Source organism: Polypterus senegalus, chromosome 8, assembly GCF_016835505.1.
Source record: "Polypterus senegalus isolate Bchr_013 chromosome 8, ASM1683550v1, whole genome shotgun sequence".
NCBI lineage: Eukaryota > Metazoa > Chordata > Cladistia > Polypteriformes > Polypteridae > Polypterus > Polypterus senegalus.
Genome location: NC_053161.1, coordinates 183746037 through 183766346, shown reverse-complemented (window position 1 = coordinate 183766346; position 20310 = coordinate 183746037). Strand labels below are relative to the sequence as shown.

Genomic DNA, 20310 nt, shown 5'->3' with positions numbered 1-20310 from the left:
TAAAAAAGGTAGATAAATAAGTAAATAAACATACACACACACACTTTGGTCTGAACACACACCAGAATGACTATGAAGCAAGAAAAATAAAAGAAAGAAAAGTTCTGAATTGGCTGCCACAGTCAGCATGAGACATTAGCAGACGTATTACTGTTGGTATAAAGGAGCTCCGTAGTGTTTCTTGACACACTTATGCGGAATGATTTGAAAGAACTCCATTTTAGTGTATTAGAGAGAGGATGTGCAGTATTTTTCAAAAAGGCACTCAGTTTTGTTTTAATCCTCTCATCTGCTACAGACTCCAGGGGGTCCAGGGTTCGTCCCGTAACTGATCTTGCCCTTTAAATTAGCCTGTTAATTCAGTCGGCCTCTCTTGACGTGATGTACACAGCTCAGCACACCACAATGTAGAAAATCAGACTGGTCATCAGAAAGTGATAGAAGATGTGAATTATGTCACCTCCCACATTGAAGGAACGCAGCCTTCTAATTGAACAGAGTCCGCTCTGCCCTTTCTTATGGAATTAAAAGACTTTTTTCCTTTTAACACAACACACATCCATCCCTTTTATGGTGGTGCAGTTATGTAGCTTAAGTCAAGTCAATCAGCTATTTACTAATGGAGAAGGCATGGTCATAGTTTAACAGAACAATGCACTTTAAAACTTGTAGTGACAATAAGGCGATTTCATTAAATCTGATCGCACAATCAAAAGTTATGATTGATTCAGTGGGTAAAGAGGGGACTGGTGGCCTTTAATAAATTGAAAAGGTTTGTCAAACCTACTGACAAAAATAGAAGTTACGCAGCATCGGTTACACCTGTCAGCCTAAGCTAACAAACCTCTTATTTCACTTGCTTGTCTTCTCCTGTTGCAGCTGCGCATTTCAGCAAAGTTAAGTTCCTCTTTCATCTCCTCCCTCCAGACATTTCTGTTTCTTAACACAATCCTGTGCCCCTACTTGTACAAACCTTCATCAACATAAACTGATAAGACAATTCTGGGACCCCAGCAGCACTGTATGTTTAATATGCTACAAACTGTCTAACTTCACAGAAACCATAACATAGAGCCTTTTCTAAAATGATATTCAAGTGTCTTTAGACATAAGTGATGAAGTTTTAATGAAGTTGATTCTTCTTGTTTTCACAGAGAAAAAGAGAAAGCTGCTGTTTACTGGAACATCTCAATGGATGTGAAACAGGACACCTGTGATGTGGACGCAAATATCATGGAGAAAACTGTAAATATTAAGGAGGAGGACTGTGAGTGGGAGTCCATCTACCTTAAACAGGAAAGTCTGAGCATCAAGGAGGAGGACAGCGAACTGCAGCTAGTGGGCATTAAAGAAGAACCTGAAGAGAAGTCTGTCAGTATTGAGACACATAACCATACAAATATGGACAGTTTAAAAGAAGACAACCTTCATGACAGAGTGGTGACCAGGTTAGACTCTTCTCAGAGCAGACACTGTTCATCTCCAGAGTCTTCTATCAATGTGAAGTCTGAATCATTAGAGTCTGATCCAAAGAGGGCTGAGGAAACTACATCTGTTAGAGCTCAGAAAAATAAGCGACCACCTTCAAAGAAGTCTGGAAAAAGTAAGTGCAAAATAAAAATGTGTAAGATTTAGGGTTGGGGCTTATGAGCCTAAAAGGTTGGATCTTGTGATTCTTATGAGCAACTTAGAGTGAAAATACTTTATTTTATTGTGTGTTTAAATACAGTTTGAGATTTCATCTATTGTTATGTAAGGTTTAGCAGTTTGCTATTCTTCCATTATAGTGACTTTATGCAGAAGTCCTCAGCCTATTCTCGATAAAGAGTGCTATACAAATGTCCAAGAGCAAGACAAAGGTATTGATCCCTCTGGACTTTCCTGGGTATCCATATTAATTCCTCTTAACAATGTAGTCCGATCCTCAACTAAGCTCTGATTACAGACGGCCTCAGTTGTCCTAAACTACTGTAATAAACAATCGAATGGCTTCTTGTCAGTCCTGAACACATCGTTTAAACATTCACAGTCCACTCCCTGAACCTCCTATCTTTACAGACTGGTTGGCCCTTCTTTAACAGTAATGACCTCCACACAACTTTGTAGCTACTGATCAATGAATTTTAACCCATTCCTTCCTTCCAAACCTTTTTAGTTCCTTCATCCCTGAGAGCTCTTTTCTGATCAGTTCTCTTTCGGTCAGGCCACAGCATCTCGTGTCTCTTATTTGCCATTCCAGAACACCAATTACCGTATGTTTAACCCTTTCTGTTTTTGATTTCTTCCTGTGTTTGGGCTTATTGTCCCATGTCATCACTCAATTTTTGTTAAGCTTCTACTTTCCTGATATTTTTCTGTCAGTTTTCTTGATAATATTTTCAATTCAGTGACTGTTGATCATGTCAAGTGTTCCAGACCATGAACAAACAGTCATGCCAAACCATGATGCTCCATTCACCTTGAGTCTTTAATATCAATGTCCACTTTTGTGTTACCTCCAAACATGGTGTTGCATGTTTTGACCAAAGTGTTAAACTTTTTGGCTCATTCATTCATAGAACATTGTCTGTTCTGGAACATCATGACGATCTTTTACAAGTTTTCAGATGTGCAGTGATCGTTTTGCTAGATTGCGTTGATCTCCTTGGTGTTGCCCTTCTGTAAACTACATTCTAACGCTTTTCTCCATAAGAACACAAGGACAGAGACTTTCTCAAGTCTCGGAGACTTCCGCAGGCCCTTTGCTCTGCCTGTCTGGGTTCCTATTTATCTCTGCTTTCATGCTGTGATCTTTGTGGGTTGCCCTTTCCAGTAGTGAATTTCCTCCATTTTTGTAGACAGTATGACTCTCTATGCAGGTCTTCCAAAATTCTTTTATCACACTTGCCAGCTTTACACATCTCTTCAGTTCTTCTAAGGTTCTTGTGACATCCTTAAAGAAGTATTTGGAGGAAACGTCAAACCTTTGGATTACACATTGAAGTAGTGGATTGGAGAAACAACTTAGACTGACATGCTGACATCATTCTTATATCATAAAGTGAAAAAGACTGTGTGTTCTGTGCTAGTCTGTGCTCCTTCTATGTGAATGTGCATTAAATATGACTTTTGCTCCAAAACACTTTTTTTTTTTTTTTGGTAGCTATTAAGGAACAGTGAAGCAGTTTAATAGTTTTTAAGGTTTTTTTTTTTCTTTTTCTATTTACAAGGGTGTTTTTTTTTTGTGATTCACACAACAGCAGGTGTTACTCCAGTCTTACTCCAACCTTTGGGTTTGTGGGGCGGAGGGTGGAGAAAGCTTTTGCAGTTGCCAGCAAGTCAGTGTCACAGCAATAAACAGGCAAAAGTTACTGTGATTTGTTGGCAGGAAGAAGTTAAACATTTTACATATGATGCGGGATGGATTCAAAACAATTAATAAAATCTCTGGAGTGGGTAAATATGGAGGTAGAAAAGAATCTGCAAAGGAAAAAAAAGAACAAATTCAATAAATCATTTAAGATGAATAACTGCTAACAGTAGTGCATTTGAGAGCAAACATTAGGAAAGATATGCCTAAAAGACAGTTAAAGAGAAATATTGCAGCCAAAGACATTCTTTCAGTATTTTAGGAGTAAAATAACAGTCATGCAGGAAGTGAAGTGCCGCATGAACAATAAAGGGGAATTACAATACTCAGGTAGTGAAATATAAAATGCTCAAAACTTTCCATTTTCTGAAGATTTCATGTCTGAAAAAGTGCATAACCTCTCAGTTGTAACAGGAACTACTAAGTAGGTCTGACTATGCCCGTTCTGCTCAACACTCCTATCTTGCTACTGGGAGCCCTTGAACCCATCACCGTCGGCTATGTTACCAATGTGCCTGGCAGAAAGGCACAACATAGCAAGGGGATTGTGCAAGAAATGCAAAGGGCATTTATATAAACCAACAAAACCATAACAGTGTCCAAATAAATAATGCAGTGCTTTAAATCTCCAATAAATAAATAATCCATAAAACAAGGGTGAAATGGAGGTTAAAACAATAAATAAATCCTTTAAAACGACAAGGTTAAAACAATGCTGGAAGCATTCCTTTAAAAGCACGCCTTTTACCTGGCAGCTCCCCTGCTTCTCCCATATGGCCCCGCAACAGGAGAGTCGCCCTACCTGCAGCTGACCTTCTTTCCACTACTGATCTGGAGGCTTCACAATCCCTGGCTTCGGTTCCACTCCCTCCAGACCGAGACTTGGCTTCCCTAACAGCCAGGACGCTCATGCCGGGAAATTCATCTTCCAAGCCTCCCGACTCCCGCAGCCTTCTCGGCCTTATGCAGCCAGCCATCCTTCTTCCGGTTACTCCCGCTCTTCATAAAATGCTCAGCGGGAGCAACCACTACCTACAGTCCTCGGGTGTCAGCCAAACACCCTGCTACTGCTCACTGTCCACCTTCCTGTGAGCGCTCACTCGCTATCTCTCTCTCTCTCTCTCTCTCTCTCTCTCTCTCTCTAACACACACTGGCTTTCTCTTCACTGCTTTCTGCTTTTCTTTCACACACCTACAACCTCCATTTCTTTCTTTCATTTCTCTTCCCTCTCCTAGCCTAGCCGCTTTGCGCTTCTATTTATGACAAGGACGTGGCAGCTGTGGCAATCAGCAGCTCCCGGGAACAATTATGGATGTGGATGGTTTCTTACCTGTGCACTTAGGTGAGAAACGGCCACATCACGAATTCCCCAGGAACCGCTTCGGCTACACCCCACCACGCTCACTCGCTAAGCCGCGAATGTGGCGATTATTTATTTTACAAATGGCCTCTTGACGTGAACTGCAATACCACAGGAGGTACTGAGGGATTTGGAAATTGTAGAGAGAGAAGTGCTGTGAAGATTGAATTGGTTGAAATCAAACAAATCACCAGGACCAGATGCTATTTATTCTCAAATGCTTACAGAGTTTAGTAAATATACAGTATATATAATCCTCTGATGGATAGTTTATTGTAGTCACTGCACACTGGGACAATTTTTATGAACTGGAAAATGTAATCCCATTAATATAGAAAGGTTGATTGGGAAAACTTGAAGTATCAACAGGTCAGTAAGCTTAACTTGCATTACAGGAACATACATTAAAGGAATTATTAAGAAAAAGATTGAGTGACACAGGGCAAGAACAGGAGTTTTACTAAACAGTCAGCATGGATTTAGATGAGGGAGGTTGTGTTTTACTAGCATACTGGAAATCTATGAGGAACCAACCAAAGGATATGATGATATTATTTATCTGGACTTTCAGAAAGTATCTGATAAGATGCCACTAAACTAAAAGAAGTGAAATTTCACAGTGTTGTGTGCAGATGGGTGCAGAATTGGCTAAACACAGGAAGCAGAGGGTTATGGTGCGAGGAACCCTATCAGAACTCGGTGATTTATAAGAGTGGTGTCCTACAAGGGCCAGTGTGAGGGCCACTGCTATATAAATATATTGTCAGACACTTGTGATTGGGAGAGACCTGAATGGCCTACCTACAGTGGGCTAGCGCCCTGCCCGAGGTTTGTTTCCTGCCTTGCACCCTGTGTTGGCTGAGATTGGCTCCAGCAGACCCCCGTGACCCTGTAGTTAGGATATAGCGGGTTGGATAATGGATGGTTGGATGAATGGCCTAAATGATAGAAATACCACGCCAGACCAGGGGGCAGCAGGGTGCGCTGACTGTCTCTCTCTCAATGGCTCTGCATGGAAAATCCTGCAGGGTTCTGGCACCAACGATGAAACACTTACAGTTCCAGGTCTGATGATGTCATTTCCCTTACCTGCCTTTTAAAGCTGCCATCTTACCTCTATAATATCCAAACTATTTTGGACTCAAACCTGTGAACATTTCTTTTCAATTTATTTCAATTTTGCAGTCAGGAAACAATATACGGGTGGCTACCCCAAACCTTTATGATGTCTGCGACTCATCTTTGTGACAGTGGTTTTTAATATCAGTTGAATTTTCCCAAATCTATCTTGTAACTGCGCGATATATTCTAATATATTGGTAGAGGGAAGAGCCTATTCTTCCCATCCTTCTTTTAAAATATCCAATATTCCCAGAGGTTGTCATCCTTATAACAATTCAAAAGGAGAGAACCCTGTCCCTGATGACAACTTTGCGGAGCATTTGTTTGAGAGTCTGATTAAATCTCTCTACTAGACCATCGGTTTGTGGATGATACACCGAGGACTTTAAATTTTTTTTTTTTTTTTAAGTAACTTGGCCATTTCCCTAAATGCTTTCCGACGTGAAAGACGTCTCTTGGTCTGTAAGGACTTCTTTAGGGATGCCATCACACGCAAAGACCCCTACAATTTCCTGTGCGATAGCTTAAGACGTGGCTGAGCGCAAGGGAACAGCCTCTGGATATCGAGTAGCATAATGATATGAATGATTTGGATGGGAATAAAAATAACAAGGTGGTTAAGTTTTCAGATGATGCCAAGGTAGGTGGATTTGGCTGAAAATCGAGAATCTGTTGAATAGTCACAATAGAGGGATTTGGACAGTACACAGGCTTGGGCAGATTTGTTGAAGATGAAATTTAATTTAAGTAAATGCAAAATATTAAATGTAAGTAAAAATGTATGGTTTGTATACACAATGGAAGGTCTTATGAGAAGGATTTATTATTTGTAATGAAGTCATCACCACTGACTCCTAGAGAGTGTTCAGAAGTTATTAAGAAGGCTAAGAGAATGTCAGGTTATTTAGCGCCCTGATGTGTGGAGTAAAAGTCACAGGAGGTTATGCAGGGGCTTTATAAAACACCACAGGCCTCATCTGGAGTATTATGTGCAGTTTTGGTCTCCGGGCTACAAAACAGACCTAGCAGAGGTAGACAAGTCCAGTGAAGAGTGACTAGGCTAATTCTAGGGATGTCGAGGTATGAGTTAGTTATTGTGCCGATGCGGGTTCTGCTCCATGCTCCCATCTGCATTTTTGGAGCTCTTGAACCCGAAACCGTCGGTAATGTCACCAATGAGCTGGACAGTGAGGCACAACAATGTAGCAAAGGGGATGGTGCACAAAGTGCAAAGCGCTTTATTAAAACAACAATCAAAATCAAAACAGAGTTCAAATAAATAAGTGCAGTGTCTCTGGAAAATCTTCAAATAAATAATCCAATAAAACGCTGTGATTTGTGGAGGTTAAAAACAATACATAAATCCTTTAAAAATGAGGTTAAAACAATGCCTTTCTACTGGTGACTCCACTGCTTCTCCTGTCCAGGCTATGCACCAGGGGAGCCACCCTACTTGCAGCTGACCTTCTTTCTGTCTTCTCTTGCTGGTCTGTTCACCTCGCCGATCCCTGGCTCCCGTGGGCTTCACCTGACCGTGACTTGGGCTCCCCAGCGACCAGGGCACTCTCACTGGGGCTTTCACATCCCAAGTCCCGACTCCCACTGCCTTCCCGGCCTTATGAGGCGACCCATCCTCCTTCTGGTCACTCTCGCTCCTTAATAATGCTCAGCAGGAGTGACCACTACCGCCTGCTTCTGGGGTTCCGGCCAAACACCCAGGCTCACTACTCAGCTGCAGGTGTTCTCTACTACGAGCACCTTCGCTCGTTCATGCACCGGCTTTCTCCTCCCTACTTCCTGCCTTTACTCCTTCTCAACCTCCGTCTGTTTTTTGTTTTTTTTTTTCCTTTTTTTTGTTTCTTCCCTTTTTACCTGCCTCACGCTTCTATTTATCACGGAGACATGGATCAGATGTGGCAATTGGCAGCTCCCAGCATCAATTATGGATGCAGACGACTCTTCACCTGTGCACTTAAGTGAGGACCGTCTGCATCACGAATCACGCTGGAAGTGCTCCGGCCACACATACCATGCTCCCATTGTAAGCCGCGAGTGAGGCGATTATTTATTTTAAAAAGTGGCCTTTTTGACGTGAGCTGTGGACCTGCTATACCACAGTTATCTGAAAAGTTTAAAAGAGTTCAAACTTTTCAGTTTAAGCAAATGTAGATTAAGAGGAGGCATGACTGAAGTATTTAAAATCATGAAGGTAATTAAAGCAGTCGAGCTCTACTTGGCTGATAATTTAAAAAGAGCAACAAGAACAGGAGGACACAGTTGGAAAGTTAAGGGAAAATTTCACATTAACATTAGAGAGTTTTTCTTCAGACAGAGAAACACAGACACATGGAATAAATTACCTGGTAGTGTGGAGAGAATGACTTTAGGGACCTTCAAAACTTGAGTTGATGTTGTATTAAAGATGGAGGATCACAGCAATCAAGGGAAGGAGGGGTCCTTTCATCGGATTGGCTGGCCCAGTGCTGTTTCAGCCATGGAATGGCCAAATGGGGGAGGCAGCTTGATGGATGAGGTCTCTAGGACTCTAAATATATCCAAATCTTTTTATGTGATATCATCTACTGTTAAATTCTGCTCCGTACTTCTAAAATTTTTATTTTTATACTGTATTGAGGATTTGTTCTGTTCTGTGTATTGTATTGTATCTTTTTGACACCCACAGCACGCCCAACCTACCTGGAAAGGGGTCTCTCTTTGAATGGCCTTTCCCAAGGTTTCTCCCATTTTCCCTACAAGGGTTTTATGGGAGTTTTTCCCTGTCTTCTTAGAGAGTCAAGGCTGGGAGGCTGTCAAGAGGCAGGGCCTGTTAAAGCCCATTGCGGCACTTGTGTGATTTTGGGCTATACAAAAATAAATTGTATTGTATTGTAAAGAAACTAGGTTTATCAGATTAGGAGATTGGGATGACTTGCCACTTCTCAGAAATTTGTTTGTAAAATTTCCAGTTTCTGTTTACACAAAGGAAAGTAACTTTGCAAGGCTCTCTCTCTTTGTTTATCTTACCCCTCTGTATGAGAAGGGGGTCTCTGGCCATTAGACTCACAATACTTCAAGGCAACTCATGTACTCTTAATTTAAGAAACAGAATAATACAATGTGTTGATAAACACAAGGATTATTTAAATTTGGTAACTGATTATTTAACAGTGAAGAAAGGACGCAGACAGATGAGACTTACAGGCATATCACAGAAGAGATTGCTTCTTTACTTGCTGTTTAGAGTTTGTCTTGGCTCAGATAAACAGTTTTATCATATCAGGGCCTTAAAGATGATTTCTGATGTCATGTGGAGTTGTTGCTGTTGTTGTTCCAGGTTCAAATGGTCCTTTTCTCTCTTCAGAGTTCACTCTTCGTCTTTGCTGTCTGTTCCTTTGTTTATGGTGTGCTGTGATTCTGTCTTTCTCAACTCACTGTTAGGCACTTTACTATTCCCTCTGCACCTCTCTGGCACAAGAGGGTAGGTACTGAAACTCCCATCTTGTAATGATGGCTCTTTTTAAGTCTTGCCAGACTGCTCAGGGACTAGAACAGAGGTTGGGAAGAGTGACTCTTAGAGTCAGTTCAGGGCGTCCATGTCCAAGGCTCTATGGAGAGGAGCTTCCAGGTCAAAGAAAGTTTGTGAACTGTTTGCTCTGCACAGTGTGGTCGGCTTCTCACACCAAAAGGGTGCACATTTTCAGCTTTCAGCCCACACGAAGAAAGCATTGTCTGCTTCTTGGCTCCTCAGAGAGAACATATCCTCAGTCTTCATCCACCAAAAGAGACAGAAGAGGTAAATGCAGCTACATTTAAAGGAGGGTGTGACCCTGGTGATTGAATTAAAGCCCCTTCTAGTTGCAGATCCAGGGCCTGCTTATAGGCTGTTTATTTTTTTCCCCTCACAATCAGGCAGGTTCAGTTCTCGGTTACAAGCCTAAGATGAAAGCCAATTTGGGTGTTGATTTATTTGATGGACACTCTGAAAAGCTGCAGCCTCAACTCTGATTTACACCTTTGTGTTTAGATGAAGTACTGAGCTGATAACTGTTATGAGCTGAGCTTCAGCCATTCATTCAGGATTACAGGGTGAGGGGGTGCAGCTGACTTTCTGCCTCCTTATTAAATCTTCCGTCTTAACAGGTCTTGAGTGTCACTAAAAATCCTATTAAAATGGCGAAGCCCACTTTGACCTGCACAGTCATGGAGTATCTGGTGTTGTGACATAAACACTTAATGTGTGGCCTGTGCAGCTCCCCCTCCTAGGTCTGGTGTGGCAGGTGGTCTGTGTGTCTCAGTGACCCTTGTGTGATGTCTGGAGATTTGTGCAGCTGACCAGAACAATAAAGTGTAATTGTGACATTGGTGACCAGTACTTTGATTGTTATTTAAATTGTGCTTATTTGTGATGAGCAAGACAGCATTTGTCATAGTTTTGTAGGAAAAAAAATGCCATAAATTAGTTTGTCTCTTTTATAACTTCTTCTCGTCTCTTATTTTAAAATACTAGCACGGTGATTTGTTCATTTAGTAAATTATGCACGATGGTGAAATGTTAAGTCCTTGTGTTTTGATCACATTGTGTATTTTGGACTCTCCGTTCACTAGATATGTTAGGCCTTACATCCGTCTTGTATTGTCCGTCTTGTTGCCTTTGTTCATTGGATATTACACCCGGGCATGGGTACCACACATTTTATTGTTATATACTGTCCCAGACGGCTGGGGACTCTACCCAGCCAGGACGCCTGGACGGTCCCCGACAGGGACGATACCTCCCCTGGGCCACAAGGGGACAGCTGCCCGGGTTTGCTTATGGGCCACTGGACCGGAGCTGGGACACTCATCCCTACCGGAGGGCGTGGCCACCGCCAGGGGGCGCCCAGGTGGTTATGAAGTCCAGGAAGGTAGCACTTCCTGTTGTGGCGGAAGAATTCCCAGGGGCACCCGGAATGCTTCCAGGGGCTCTCTTGACACTTCCACCACACCAGGAAGTGTCGTCAGGGGAAGCACCTGGAGCTCATCCGGGTCATGATAAAATGGGCCACCTCCCTCCAGTAGAAGAGCCGGAGTTGGGAGGAAGGAGACGGAGCTTGTGAGGAGGGGAGTGGAGGTGAAAAGAAAAAGAAGAGAAAGAGAGAGAGGAAGAGAGTTGGTGGATGAAGGCATTGTGGTGCTTAAAGGAAAAATAACGAAGATTGTTTTGGACATTCTGGTGTCTGTCTGTCTGTGTCCGGGGGTATGCTTTCCACAATATGTATTTAGAAATGTTTGCGTAATTGTTAGTTTCTCTTTGAAGAATATGAGAAAATAAAGCAATTTTGTTGTATATGACATTTTTTTTCTTTCTGAAGTTGCTGTATATAATTTTAATTAAATTCTTTTTACCTTTGTTAATTGCCTTAACAAGAAGTGGAGCAGTGAGATAGAACTTTGTGTTGCCTGTGCAGTTTTACCACTCCTCAGGTTTGCATGACTGGTCTGCCTCATTGGTCCTCCCAGTGATGTTGTGTGGAGATTTGTGCTCATGACTGGGTGAGTCTAAACAATCCACGAATGGCCCTCTCGCTCATCTTGATCCATTCACACAACATGTAGAGATTTAATTTCCTAACAGCAAAACAGTTGGCATATAAAAGTTCAGGCACCCTGGGCAAAATTTCTGTTACTGTGACCAGCTAAAAAAGTAAAAGATGACCTGGGGCCTCATGCATAATGCTGTGTGTAGAATTCGCACTATAACATGATGTAAGCACAAAAGACAAAATGTGCTTATGTACAGAAAAATCCAGATGCAGGAATCTGTGCGTACACCAACTTCCATGACTTCAGCTCCATAAATCCCGGTCAGCGTAAAAAGTAATTCACGCGCCTGCCACCACTCCACAACTCCTTCCAGAATTACGCCTCTTTCAATATGCAAATCAATATAAATAGCCCTTAAGCTCACCGATCTATGAAAAGACGATGGCAAAAGCACGGGGGGAAAATAGAAGAATTTCAGCGAATACCAAGTGGAGGCAAAGGAAAAACTTACTATTTGTTTGTTTAAACACTGGTATGAACAACAATAGGAAGTTGATCAAGTGACAGTGTGTTGGAGAAACTCAAAAGCTCAAGTTCACAAAGTCACACAGTGCCCGAAATAAAAAAGAAGTTGTCAGATATCAAAGTTGCCATGAAAAGGCGAGTTGTAGCCTACCGTCTGACTGTCCTATGAAAGCTTATTAGGGTACAGAAAAAAAAAAATAAAATAGGCACACAGTGGGGGAAAAAAGCATGAAATGTCAACTTTAATCCCAAAATTTCCACTTTAATCACGTAGTTTATTTTGCCATTAAAGTAGAACATCATAAATTTCATCTTTAAATCATTTAATTTACTACTTTCTCAAAATCCCACCGTAACTAAAGTATCACGTTAAATGCTTTGTTTTTTATGTGTTCTTTTATGTGCTCTATGTGTGTGAATCACTACGTGCTTCTTAAACCGGCTCTCTTCCTCCAACAGGACAGAACCCAGTACATTCATGATATTACAGCTCTCTGAATAATTAAAATACTGAGATGTATAATTTATATAATTTTCATGATGGTAGGAATTAAAGTACGTTATTAAACTTGGGAACACGGTGGCGCAGTGAAAGTGATAAACTGGTGCTGCGTCCAGTGATTGTTCCTGCCTCCATCAAGATGCTTACTTTGCCGTGCGTGACCTTCGATGAAATAATTTATTGCAGCAGTACTGTCTCTTTAGAATGTAGTAACCCTCAAATCCTGTCCTTTTTCTTTCTCCAAAGTCACGAATCACCACACAATCAGCTCTTTAATTGATGTCAAGCCATCTGTAAGCTTTGAATGCCGATTCTTCAAAACTTTTAAGGAACATTGAAATATCTTTGCAGTACATGTTATTTATTCTATCCATCCAGGGTCACACCAATCCCAGCAAGAATACAGTGCGAGGCAGGAACATCACTAGTGCTGCAACACCGTGTCCTCACATATTAAATTATTAACAATATAGATTATTTAAATGATGTTAAAATTTTATCTGTGTAATGTCTTCTTCTTTTGACTGCTCCCGTTAGGGGTCTCCACAGTGGATCATCTTCTTCCATATCTTTCTGTCTTCTGTATCTGTTACACCCATCACCTGCATGTCCTCTCTCAACACATCCATAAACCTTCTCTTAGGCCTTACTCATTTCCTCTTGCCTGGCAGCTCTATACTTAACATCCTTCTCCCATTATACTCCGCATCTCTCCTCTGCACATATCCAAACCAGCGCAATCTTGTCTGTCTGACTTTGTCTCTCAACCGTCCAACTTGAGATGACCCTCTAATGCCCTCATTTCTAATCCTGTCCATCCTCATCACACCCAATATAAATCTTAGCATCTTTAACTCTGCCACCTACAGCTCTGTCTCTTGCTTTCTGGTCAGTGCCACCGTCTCCAACCCATATAACATAGATGGTCTCACTACCGTCCTGTAGACCTTCCCTTTCACTCCTGCTGATACCCTTCTGACACAAGTCACTCTTGACACTCTTCTCCGTCCACCCACTCCACCCTACCTAAACTCTCTTTCTCACTTCTCTTCCACAATCCCCATTACTCTGTACGGTTGATCCCAAGTATTTAAATTCCTCCACCTTCGCCAACTCTACTCCCTGCATCCTCTCCATTACACTGACCTCCCTCTCATTCACATACATGTATTCTGTCTTGTTCCTACTGACCTTCATTCCTCTCCTCTCTAGAGCATATCTCCAACTCTGCAGGATCTCCTCAACCTGCTCCTTACTATTGCTACAGATCGCAGTGTCATCAGCAAACATCATAGTCCACAGGGACTCCTGTCTAATCTTGCCTGTCAACCTGTCCATCACCACTGCAAATAAGAGAGGGCTAAGAACTGATCCCTTATGTAATCCCACCTCCAGTTTGAATGCATCTGTCACTCCTACTGCAGACCTCACCACTGTCACACTTCCCTCGTACATTTCCTGTACAACTCTTAGGTACTTCTCTGCCACTCCCAACTTCCTCATACAATACCACAGCTCCTCTCGAGGCACCCTGGCATATGCTTTCTACAGGTCCAAAAAGACACAATGCAACTCCTTCTGGCCTTCTCTAAACTTATCCATCAACACCCTCCGAGCAAACATCTCATCTGTGGTGCTGTTTCTTGGCATGAAACCATCCTGCTGCTCACTAATCATCACCTCACTTCTTAACTTAGCTTCCACTGCTCTTTCCCATAACTTCACGCTGTGGCTCATCAATTTTATCCCCCTGTAGTTACTACAGTCCTGCACATCCCCCTTATCCTTAAATATCTGCACCAGCACACTTCTTCTCCACTCCTCGGGCATCCTCATTTTCTAAGATTCCATTTAACAATCTGGTTAAAAACTCCACTGCCATCTCTCTTAAACACTTCCGTGCTTCCACAGGTATGTAGACCAACGCCTTTTCCATTCTTCATCCTCTTCATAGTTGTATAATGTAATAAACATATTTTGCTGCATTTCATCTTAGAAATTATATCGTCATCATATGTACATACGCGCTTTATAAAGTGGCTAAAGTTGTGCAATATTATAACTAGTTTCCAAGTTTACAGTGGGGTGATTGTACTTATAATTACAAACAGTTCTACTGTACAAGGAGCACTTGAACTGATTGAGTGAGTTTAGAGTTCTTGGGATGAAACTGTTTTTGAACTGCAGTGTCCCTACAACAAAGGCTCTGAAGCGTTTGCCGTATGAGAGCAGTTCAAATAGACTGCATATGCTTGATGCTGTATCCCGATAATTCTCTTTCCGATCAGCTGCTGTAGAGCTGTGATTCCACACTCGGATGCAGTGGGATGAATACTTGAGAGTAACAACGCTAAGGCTATGATATTTGGAATGGTTTGGCCATTCCGTGAACCATTATATTGTTACAGGTTAATTACAATCAGATGCCTTAAATTAACAATATGTGGTTAATTTCTGTGTACGGTAATCCCTCCTTGATCGCGGGGGTTGCGTTCCAGACCCCCCCACGATAGGTGAAAATCTGCGAAGTAGAAACCATATGTTTGTATAGTTATTTTTATATATTTTAAGCCCTTATAAACTCTCCCACCCTGTTATCATTATTAGAGCCCTCTAGACATGAAATAACACCCTTTAGTCAAACGTTTATACTGTGCTCCATGACAAGACAGAGATGACAGTTCTTTCTCACAATTAAAAGAATACAAACATATCTTATCTTCAAAGGAGCGCGTCAGGAGCAGAGAATGTCAGAGAGAGCGCTCGCTAAGAAAAGCAAACAATCCAAAAATCAATACGTGCTTTTAAATATACAGAAGCACCGCGATAAAGCTGCATTTTGTAGAGGAGCGTCCATGTTCCGTGTGCAAACACCCCCTCTGCTCACACCCCCTCCGTCAGGCAGAGAGAGTGAGAAAGATAGAGAGAAGAAAACAATCAAGCACCACGCGGGAAGCATATCTTATATCATTGAGGAGTTTTAGTTAATATGTAATACATGCTCTGATTGGGTAGCTTCTAAGCCATCTGCCAATAGCGTCCCTTGTATGAAATCAAATGGGCAAACAAACTGAGGAAGCATGTACCATAAATTAAAAGACCCATTATCCGCAGAAAGCGGTGAACCAGCGAAAAATCCGTGATATATATTTAGATGTGCTTACATTTAAAATCCGCGATAGAGTGAAGCCGCGAAAGTCGAAGAGCGATATAGCGAGGGATTACTGTATTTGATAGAGCCACGTCAGGGATGTGGATCTAAAAAAGAAAGGGAAACCACACTGGAACAAAAGCACTACATTGATGCTGGGTGGCGCCAGTTTGCAAAACCAAGCAGGGAACTTGCGTACGCCAAGGGTTTAGCTGGCCTGAAAATGTGTGTGGCTTTACACCAAGTTTAGTTTTTATACATCACGATGTGAGCGTGGAAACGGGAGTATGCAACATTTTTTATACATGAGTCCCCAGGCGTCCAATGACCTTCTTCTGCAGCACCTCCTGGTGTGGCGGAAGTGCTGCTAAACAGGGCCCAGTAAACCTCCAGGCACCTCCTGGTGGTGGCAATGGGCCCCAACAAGGTTGAGCTTCCATGCTCCAAACCTGCGGCCCTGTTGCAAGCCAAGGGGGCTGCCCTCTATCGGTCTGGGGGAGACAGTATCCAGAATAAGCCCTCTCCCCCTGTCTTTCTATGTTGAAGGCATCACTGCTGGAAATGGGCCCAGGCAGTCTGTCACACCGCCCGAGAGAGTCACGACAAAACCTTAAGCTCCTTGAGGAGTCCATGGTGAATTCTGGGGTGCAGTTCTGATCATTATCCTTTTGTAGAAGCCATACTCTTTTTTTCATTTTTAGCTTTAATAGGTGGTGTGATGTTTGCCTCAGAATTTTCTAATATTTAATTGAATCCATTCTTCCCTCTACCAGTGAACAGATCCCGGTACTCCTGGCTTCAACACAAGCCTAAAACGTGATTGATCTTATCCCATCCTTAACAGTCAGAGACGTTTTCTTGTCATAGAATTCTGTGCCCTTTTTCCTCCAAACACACCTTTGCACATTTGGCCAAAAAGTTATTTTTTGACTTCATCAGTTCACATGGTTTGGTTTCAAAATGCATCAGGCTTGTTTAGATGTTCATCTGCAACCTTTGAATTTTGTGGTGAGGGCACAGGAATTTTTTTCTTTTGATTGCTCTTTCTAAGAGGTCATATTTCTGGTGGTTTTGGTACACAGTAGAACAGTGCATCACCACTCCAGAGTCTGACTACAAAAGACCACCAGGAAGCTTTAAGACACAGGGGTTTAGATTTGCCATTCTAGCAATGCTATGAACAGTTGTCTTCAAAAGTTGTCTTGGTCTTCCTGACCTCAACTTGATTTCCACCATTGCTGTTAACTGCCATCTCTTAACACTAGAATTGCCAGAGCCTACGAAAAAACTCGTAATTCCGTCCCACCTTAAATCGCTTCTTAAAATCGTTCACAGCTCTCCACTAGCGTCTTTTGTCATCTAAATGTGCTGATAAAAATCAGGCTGCAAGCAGCCGGCTATTCCATCCCCCCCATCGACATAGAACGTGCACAAACTTCTCCCAGCTCATGCCTTGATTGATTATCTGGGAGTGAACTGGAGTTTTAGAGTGGAAATAATAGATCATTATTTGGAAAACACGCATTTCACGTGTGTTCTGTTTCTACAGTAATCCGTGTAAACACATTTTTAAAACAGAAACGTTTTTCATATTGTAGTAGTAAATGACAAAATGGAAGCATAAACTATATAATGTATGAAGCCTGAAGTCCAAACATCAAACACTTCACAAAAGGTACAAATATAACAGAACAAGTATGCTTTTATTCAAAAATATAACTGCAGAAAAAAGCCACCTTAGCATGCCATATTGACACATATTTACTACAGCTCCCACGATAGCATAATGGTATCAGCTGCTGACTAGTATTCGAAAGGTCATGAGTTCGATCCCACATGGTTCAGTTTTGAGAAGTAAACTGCTCTTATTCTTAATATTTTAGAATAAAAACATGCATTTGATTTCAGTGTGTAACAGCCAATGTAATTTATGATACTTGTAAAGGTTAGTTTTTTTTTTTTATTCACTTTTCATTCTCTCAGTCGTGTTCAGGGTCCTTCCCTACCCCCTATCTGAGAATGCTGTTTTCACATAAAGATGCGCTGTAGCTCTGCAGCGTACTTGTGACTGCATTCTCATACCAATACTTGCGAACTGAAGTGCCTGCGTGTACTTTTCGTGGCATTACACGTCTGTTTTTTTGAGCATGCCCGTGTCGCTCAAACACAGGAACATATGTTGGTGTACAAGAATAAAACAAGTGCACTTTTATTCTAGACTATAAGTGAAGAAAAAATAAAGCAAGTTACAGTAGGCGGTTGATACGACAGCTTGCGTGGTGCAATGCTAAGAACTGCTGATTTTCGATCCGTGCTATATAAAATCATCACATTCAAATATTAACAATTCCCACACACCCTTCCTACATTCACGACATGTGTACTTGTTGCAGTGTAAACATCTCTCTGTGCTATGGTTCCTATTACACTGAATGAGCACCTGACATTGTACTTTCTTCCCTATATAAATAACATTCGAGTATAACGCAGAAAAGAATGTTTTATCTTTAACTTTATGGCAGTGAATATTGATGTAACTATTCACAGTAACAGTTATTTTCATCAGGGGGGTCCCCACACATTTGCATGTCACTGTATATGAAATGTCATGAAAGTGTTGATCCTTTTCAGACGTAGCATTATCAGGATAATCTGCTTGGCAGAGTATATCGTGCACTCAAGTGAAGAATTAAATAACGGAACCCTTAAATATCTAGTATAGAAAATGGTGGTGTATCTAAAATGATAAATTGCAATTATTTTTGATGGATACTCTGATTTTGTCTGGTTTTTTTTTTTTCAAACAGTGCCATTATTGACAGCTAAGACACATCTGTTTCCTTAGATGTTTTCTTGCTTTCACTACATTGCTGAAAGTGGATGCGCTTAGCCGAGTGTTGTACCTAAACGTTTCTCATCAGGTTAGTTACAACAAATGACTTTGCTTTAGATACACCACAACTAACTTTTTCATTGTAAACTTTATATATAAAATTCCTATCACATTTAAGATACTTTAAGATATTTCCATACAGCAGTTATTTTCTTCATCAGTTTCCACTCTGTGCACTCTGTCAGTTGTACGCGTGCCCTCAGCTTAACATATTCCATGTCATGAAATCTGTGGACCAATCAACCAACTACAAGCCAATTTCACAATAAACAGCAAAAACTGGGCACTTTTAATTCAAGAATGATTAATTTGTGTAACACTACTGTTTAATTCAGTTGTATTTCTTCTTTATAGCGCTCTTCATTGAGTCAAGGCTTGGACTGTTTGATGTTTTCAGCCATAACAGAGATAATAATTATATACATGAACACATACATTGGATCAAATAAACAGTAACACCTGGCAAATTTTAGCTTACTCATTATAAATAAGTCCTGATAGTAGGTTTCCTTTAACATTATAATGGTGAGTATAAATGTCACCAGCGTGCCATAAAGGTTACCAGTCCTGGTGTCACTTGCCACTCCCCTGTAGAGCTGAAACACCAACAGCTGCACTCATCCTCAATTTTCTCATCTTCTATTTTTTCTTCGAGGTCAGTGCAGCTTCTGTAGGCCTGTGCACTGAGGCGTCACTCATCCATTGCTCTCTTTTGCTTTGGTGAATGAAAGAAGACATTTTGTTGTTTTGTTTTGGTGTCAAGTGGTTTTAGTTCAAGTGTGGATAAATGTCAGGACACATTCTAATTATTGAAGGTGCACTTTTCATGCTTGGCGTGGCATTCTGTTTTATATAGTACCCTCCATAATGGTGGAGACAAAGAAACATTCTTCTTGCATTTGCTCCTTTAATCTACTGTTTAAAATTACAAATTAAATAATTCTGATGTAAAGTACAAATTACTGATTTTCATTTAAGGGGATTTGCAAACATTTCAGTCACACCTTGTAGAAATGACAGCACTTTTTCTGAATCGTCCTCCCATTTCAGGGCACCATAATGTTTGGGACAATTGGTGCCAGAGGTGTTTGTGATTCCTCAAGTGTGTTTCATTGCTTTAGTCTTGCAGGCCTAAGACACCTCCGCTTACTCCTACCTACTGACTACCTTTAGTCTCTGTAGTTGTCATTGTTCAACATGAGGGAAAGAGCTGTGCCAATGAAAGTCAAAAAAGCTGGAAAATAATAATGAAATAATTCGAGACATCGGAAAACCTTAAAATTACCCAATTCTACTGTCTGGAATATCATTAACAAGAAAGAACACACTGGTGAGCTCAGTAATCATAAAGGGTCTTGTAGATCAAGTAAGACCACCACTGCTGAAGACAGCAGATGTTGCTGCAGATTTCATTTTGATTAGGACTTGCACAGCCTGATGGTAACGATATTGCATGTATCTCTTGTCACACACGTGCGCATGGGAGGCAGCTAAAGGGCTTGAGTAAAGCGCAGTTCCGAGGCATGCCGGGATGTGGAAGAGTTCACTGACTCTTTTTCTCCCTTTCCTGTAGACCATTGACGGGAGATTCCAACTGGCTCTCTTGACATCACTTCCGGGACCAAGCATATGGAAGGAGACCTTGCCAGCTCCGGCCCCTGTGATGTCACTTCCAGGCTCCAACCAATGGCTGAAGACCATGAGCCCGACCCCTATGATCTCACTTCCTGTTTTCCCCTTTAAAAGCCTGTACCTTTTCCCTATTCCCTTGTTTCCTTCTTGGACTTGGGTGTGTGCACATCAGTGCAGTATTCATTTAAAATGACTTTTGCAGCCATGAAGTCAATTATACGGGTGGCTGTCCCAAACCTTTCTATGATTCTG

General features: G+C 41.5%; 2 protein-coding genes across 2 annotated transcripts in view; one reads left to right on the top strand and one right to left on the bottom strand.

The window, feature by feature from the left end:
• The window catches only part of LOC120533562 (gastrula zinc finger protein XlCGF26.1-like), an 813484-nt gene that overhangs the window by 306899 nt on the left and 486275 nt on the right, over window positions 1-20310 (bottom strand). The gene's annotated exons all lie outside the window — the stretch shown is intronic.
• LOC120534750 (zinc finger protein 721-like) overlaps window positions 1-20310 on the top strand; it is a 250293-nt gene that overhangs the window by 228548 nt on the left and 1435 nt on the right. The window contains 1 exon segment of the mRNA XM_039762331.1: window positions 7987-7997. Coding sequence (XP_039618265.1) covers window positions 7987-7997 — 11 coding nt within the window.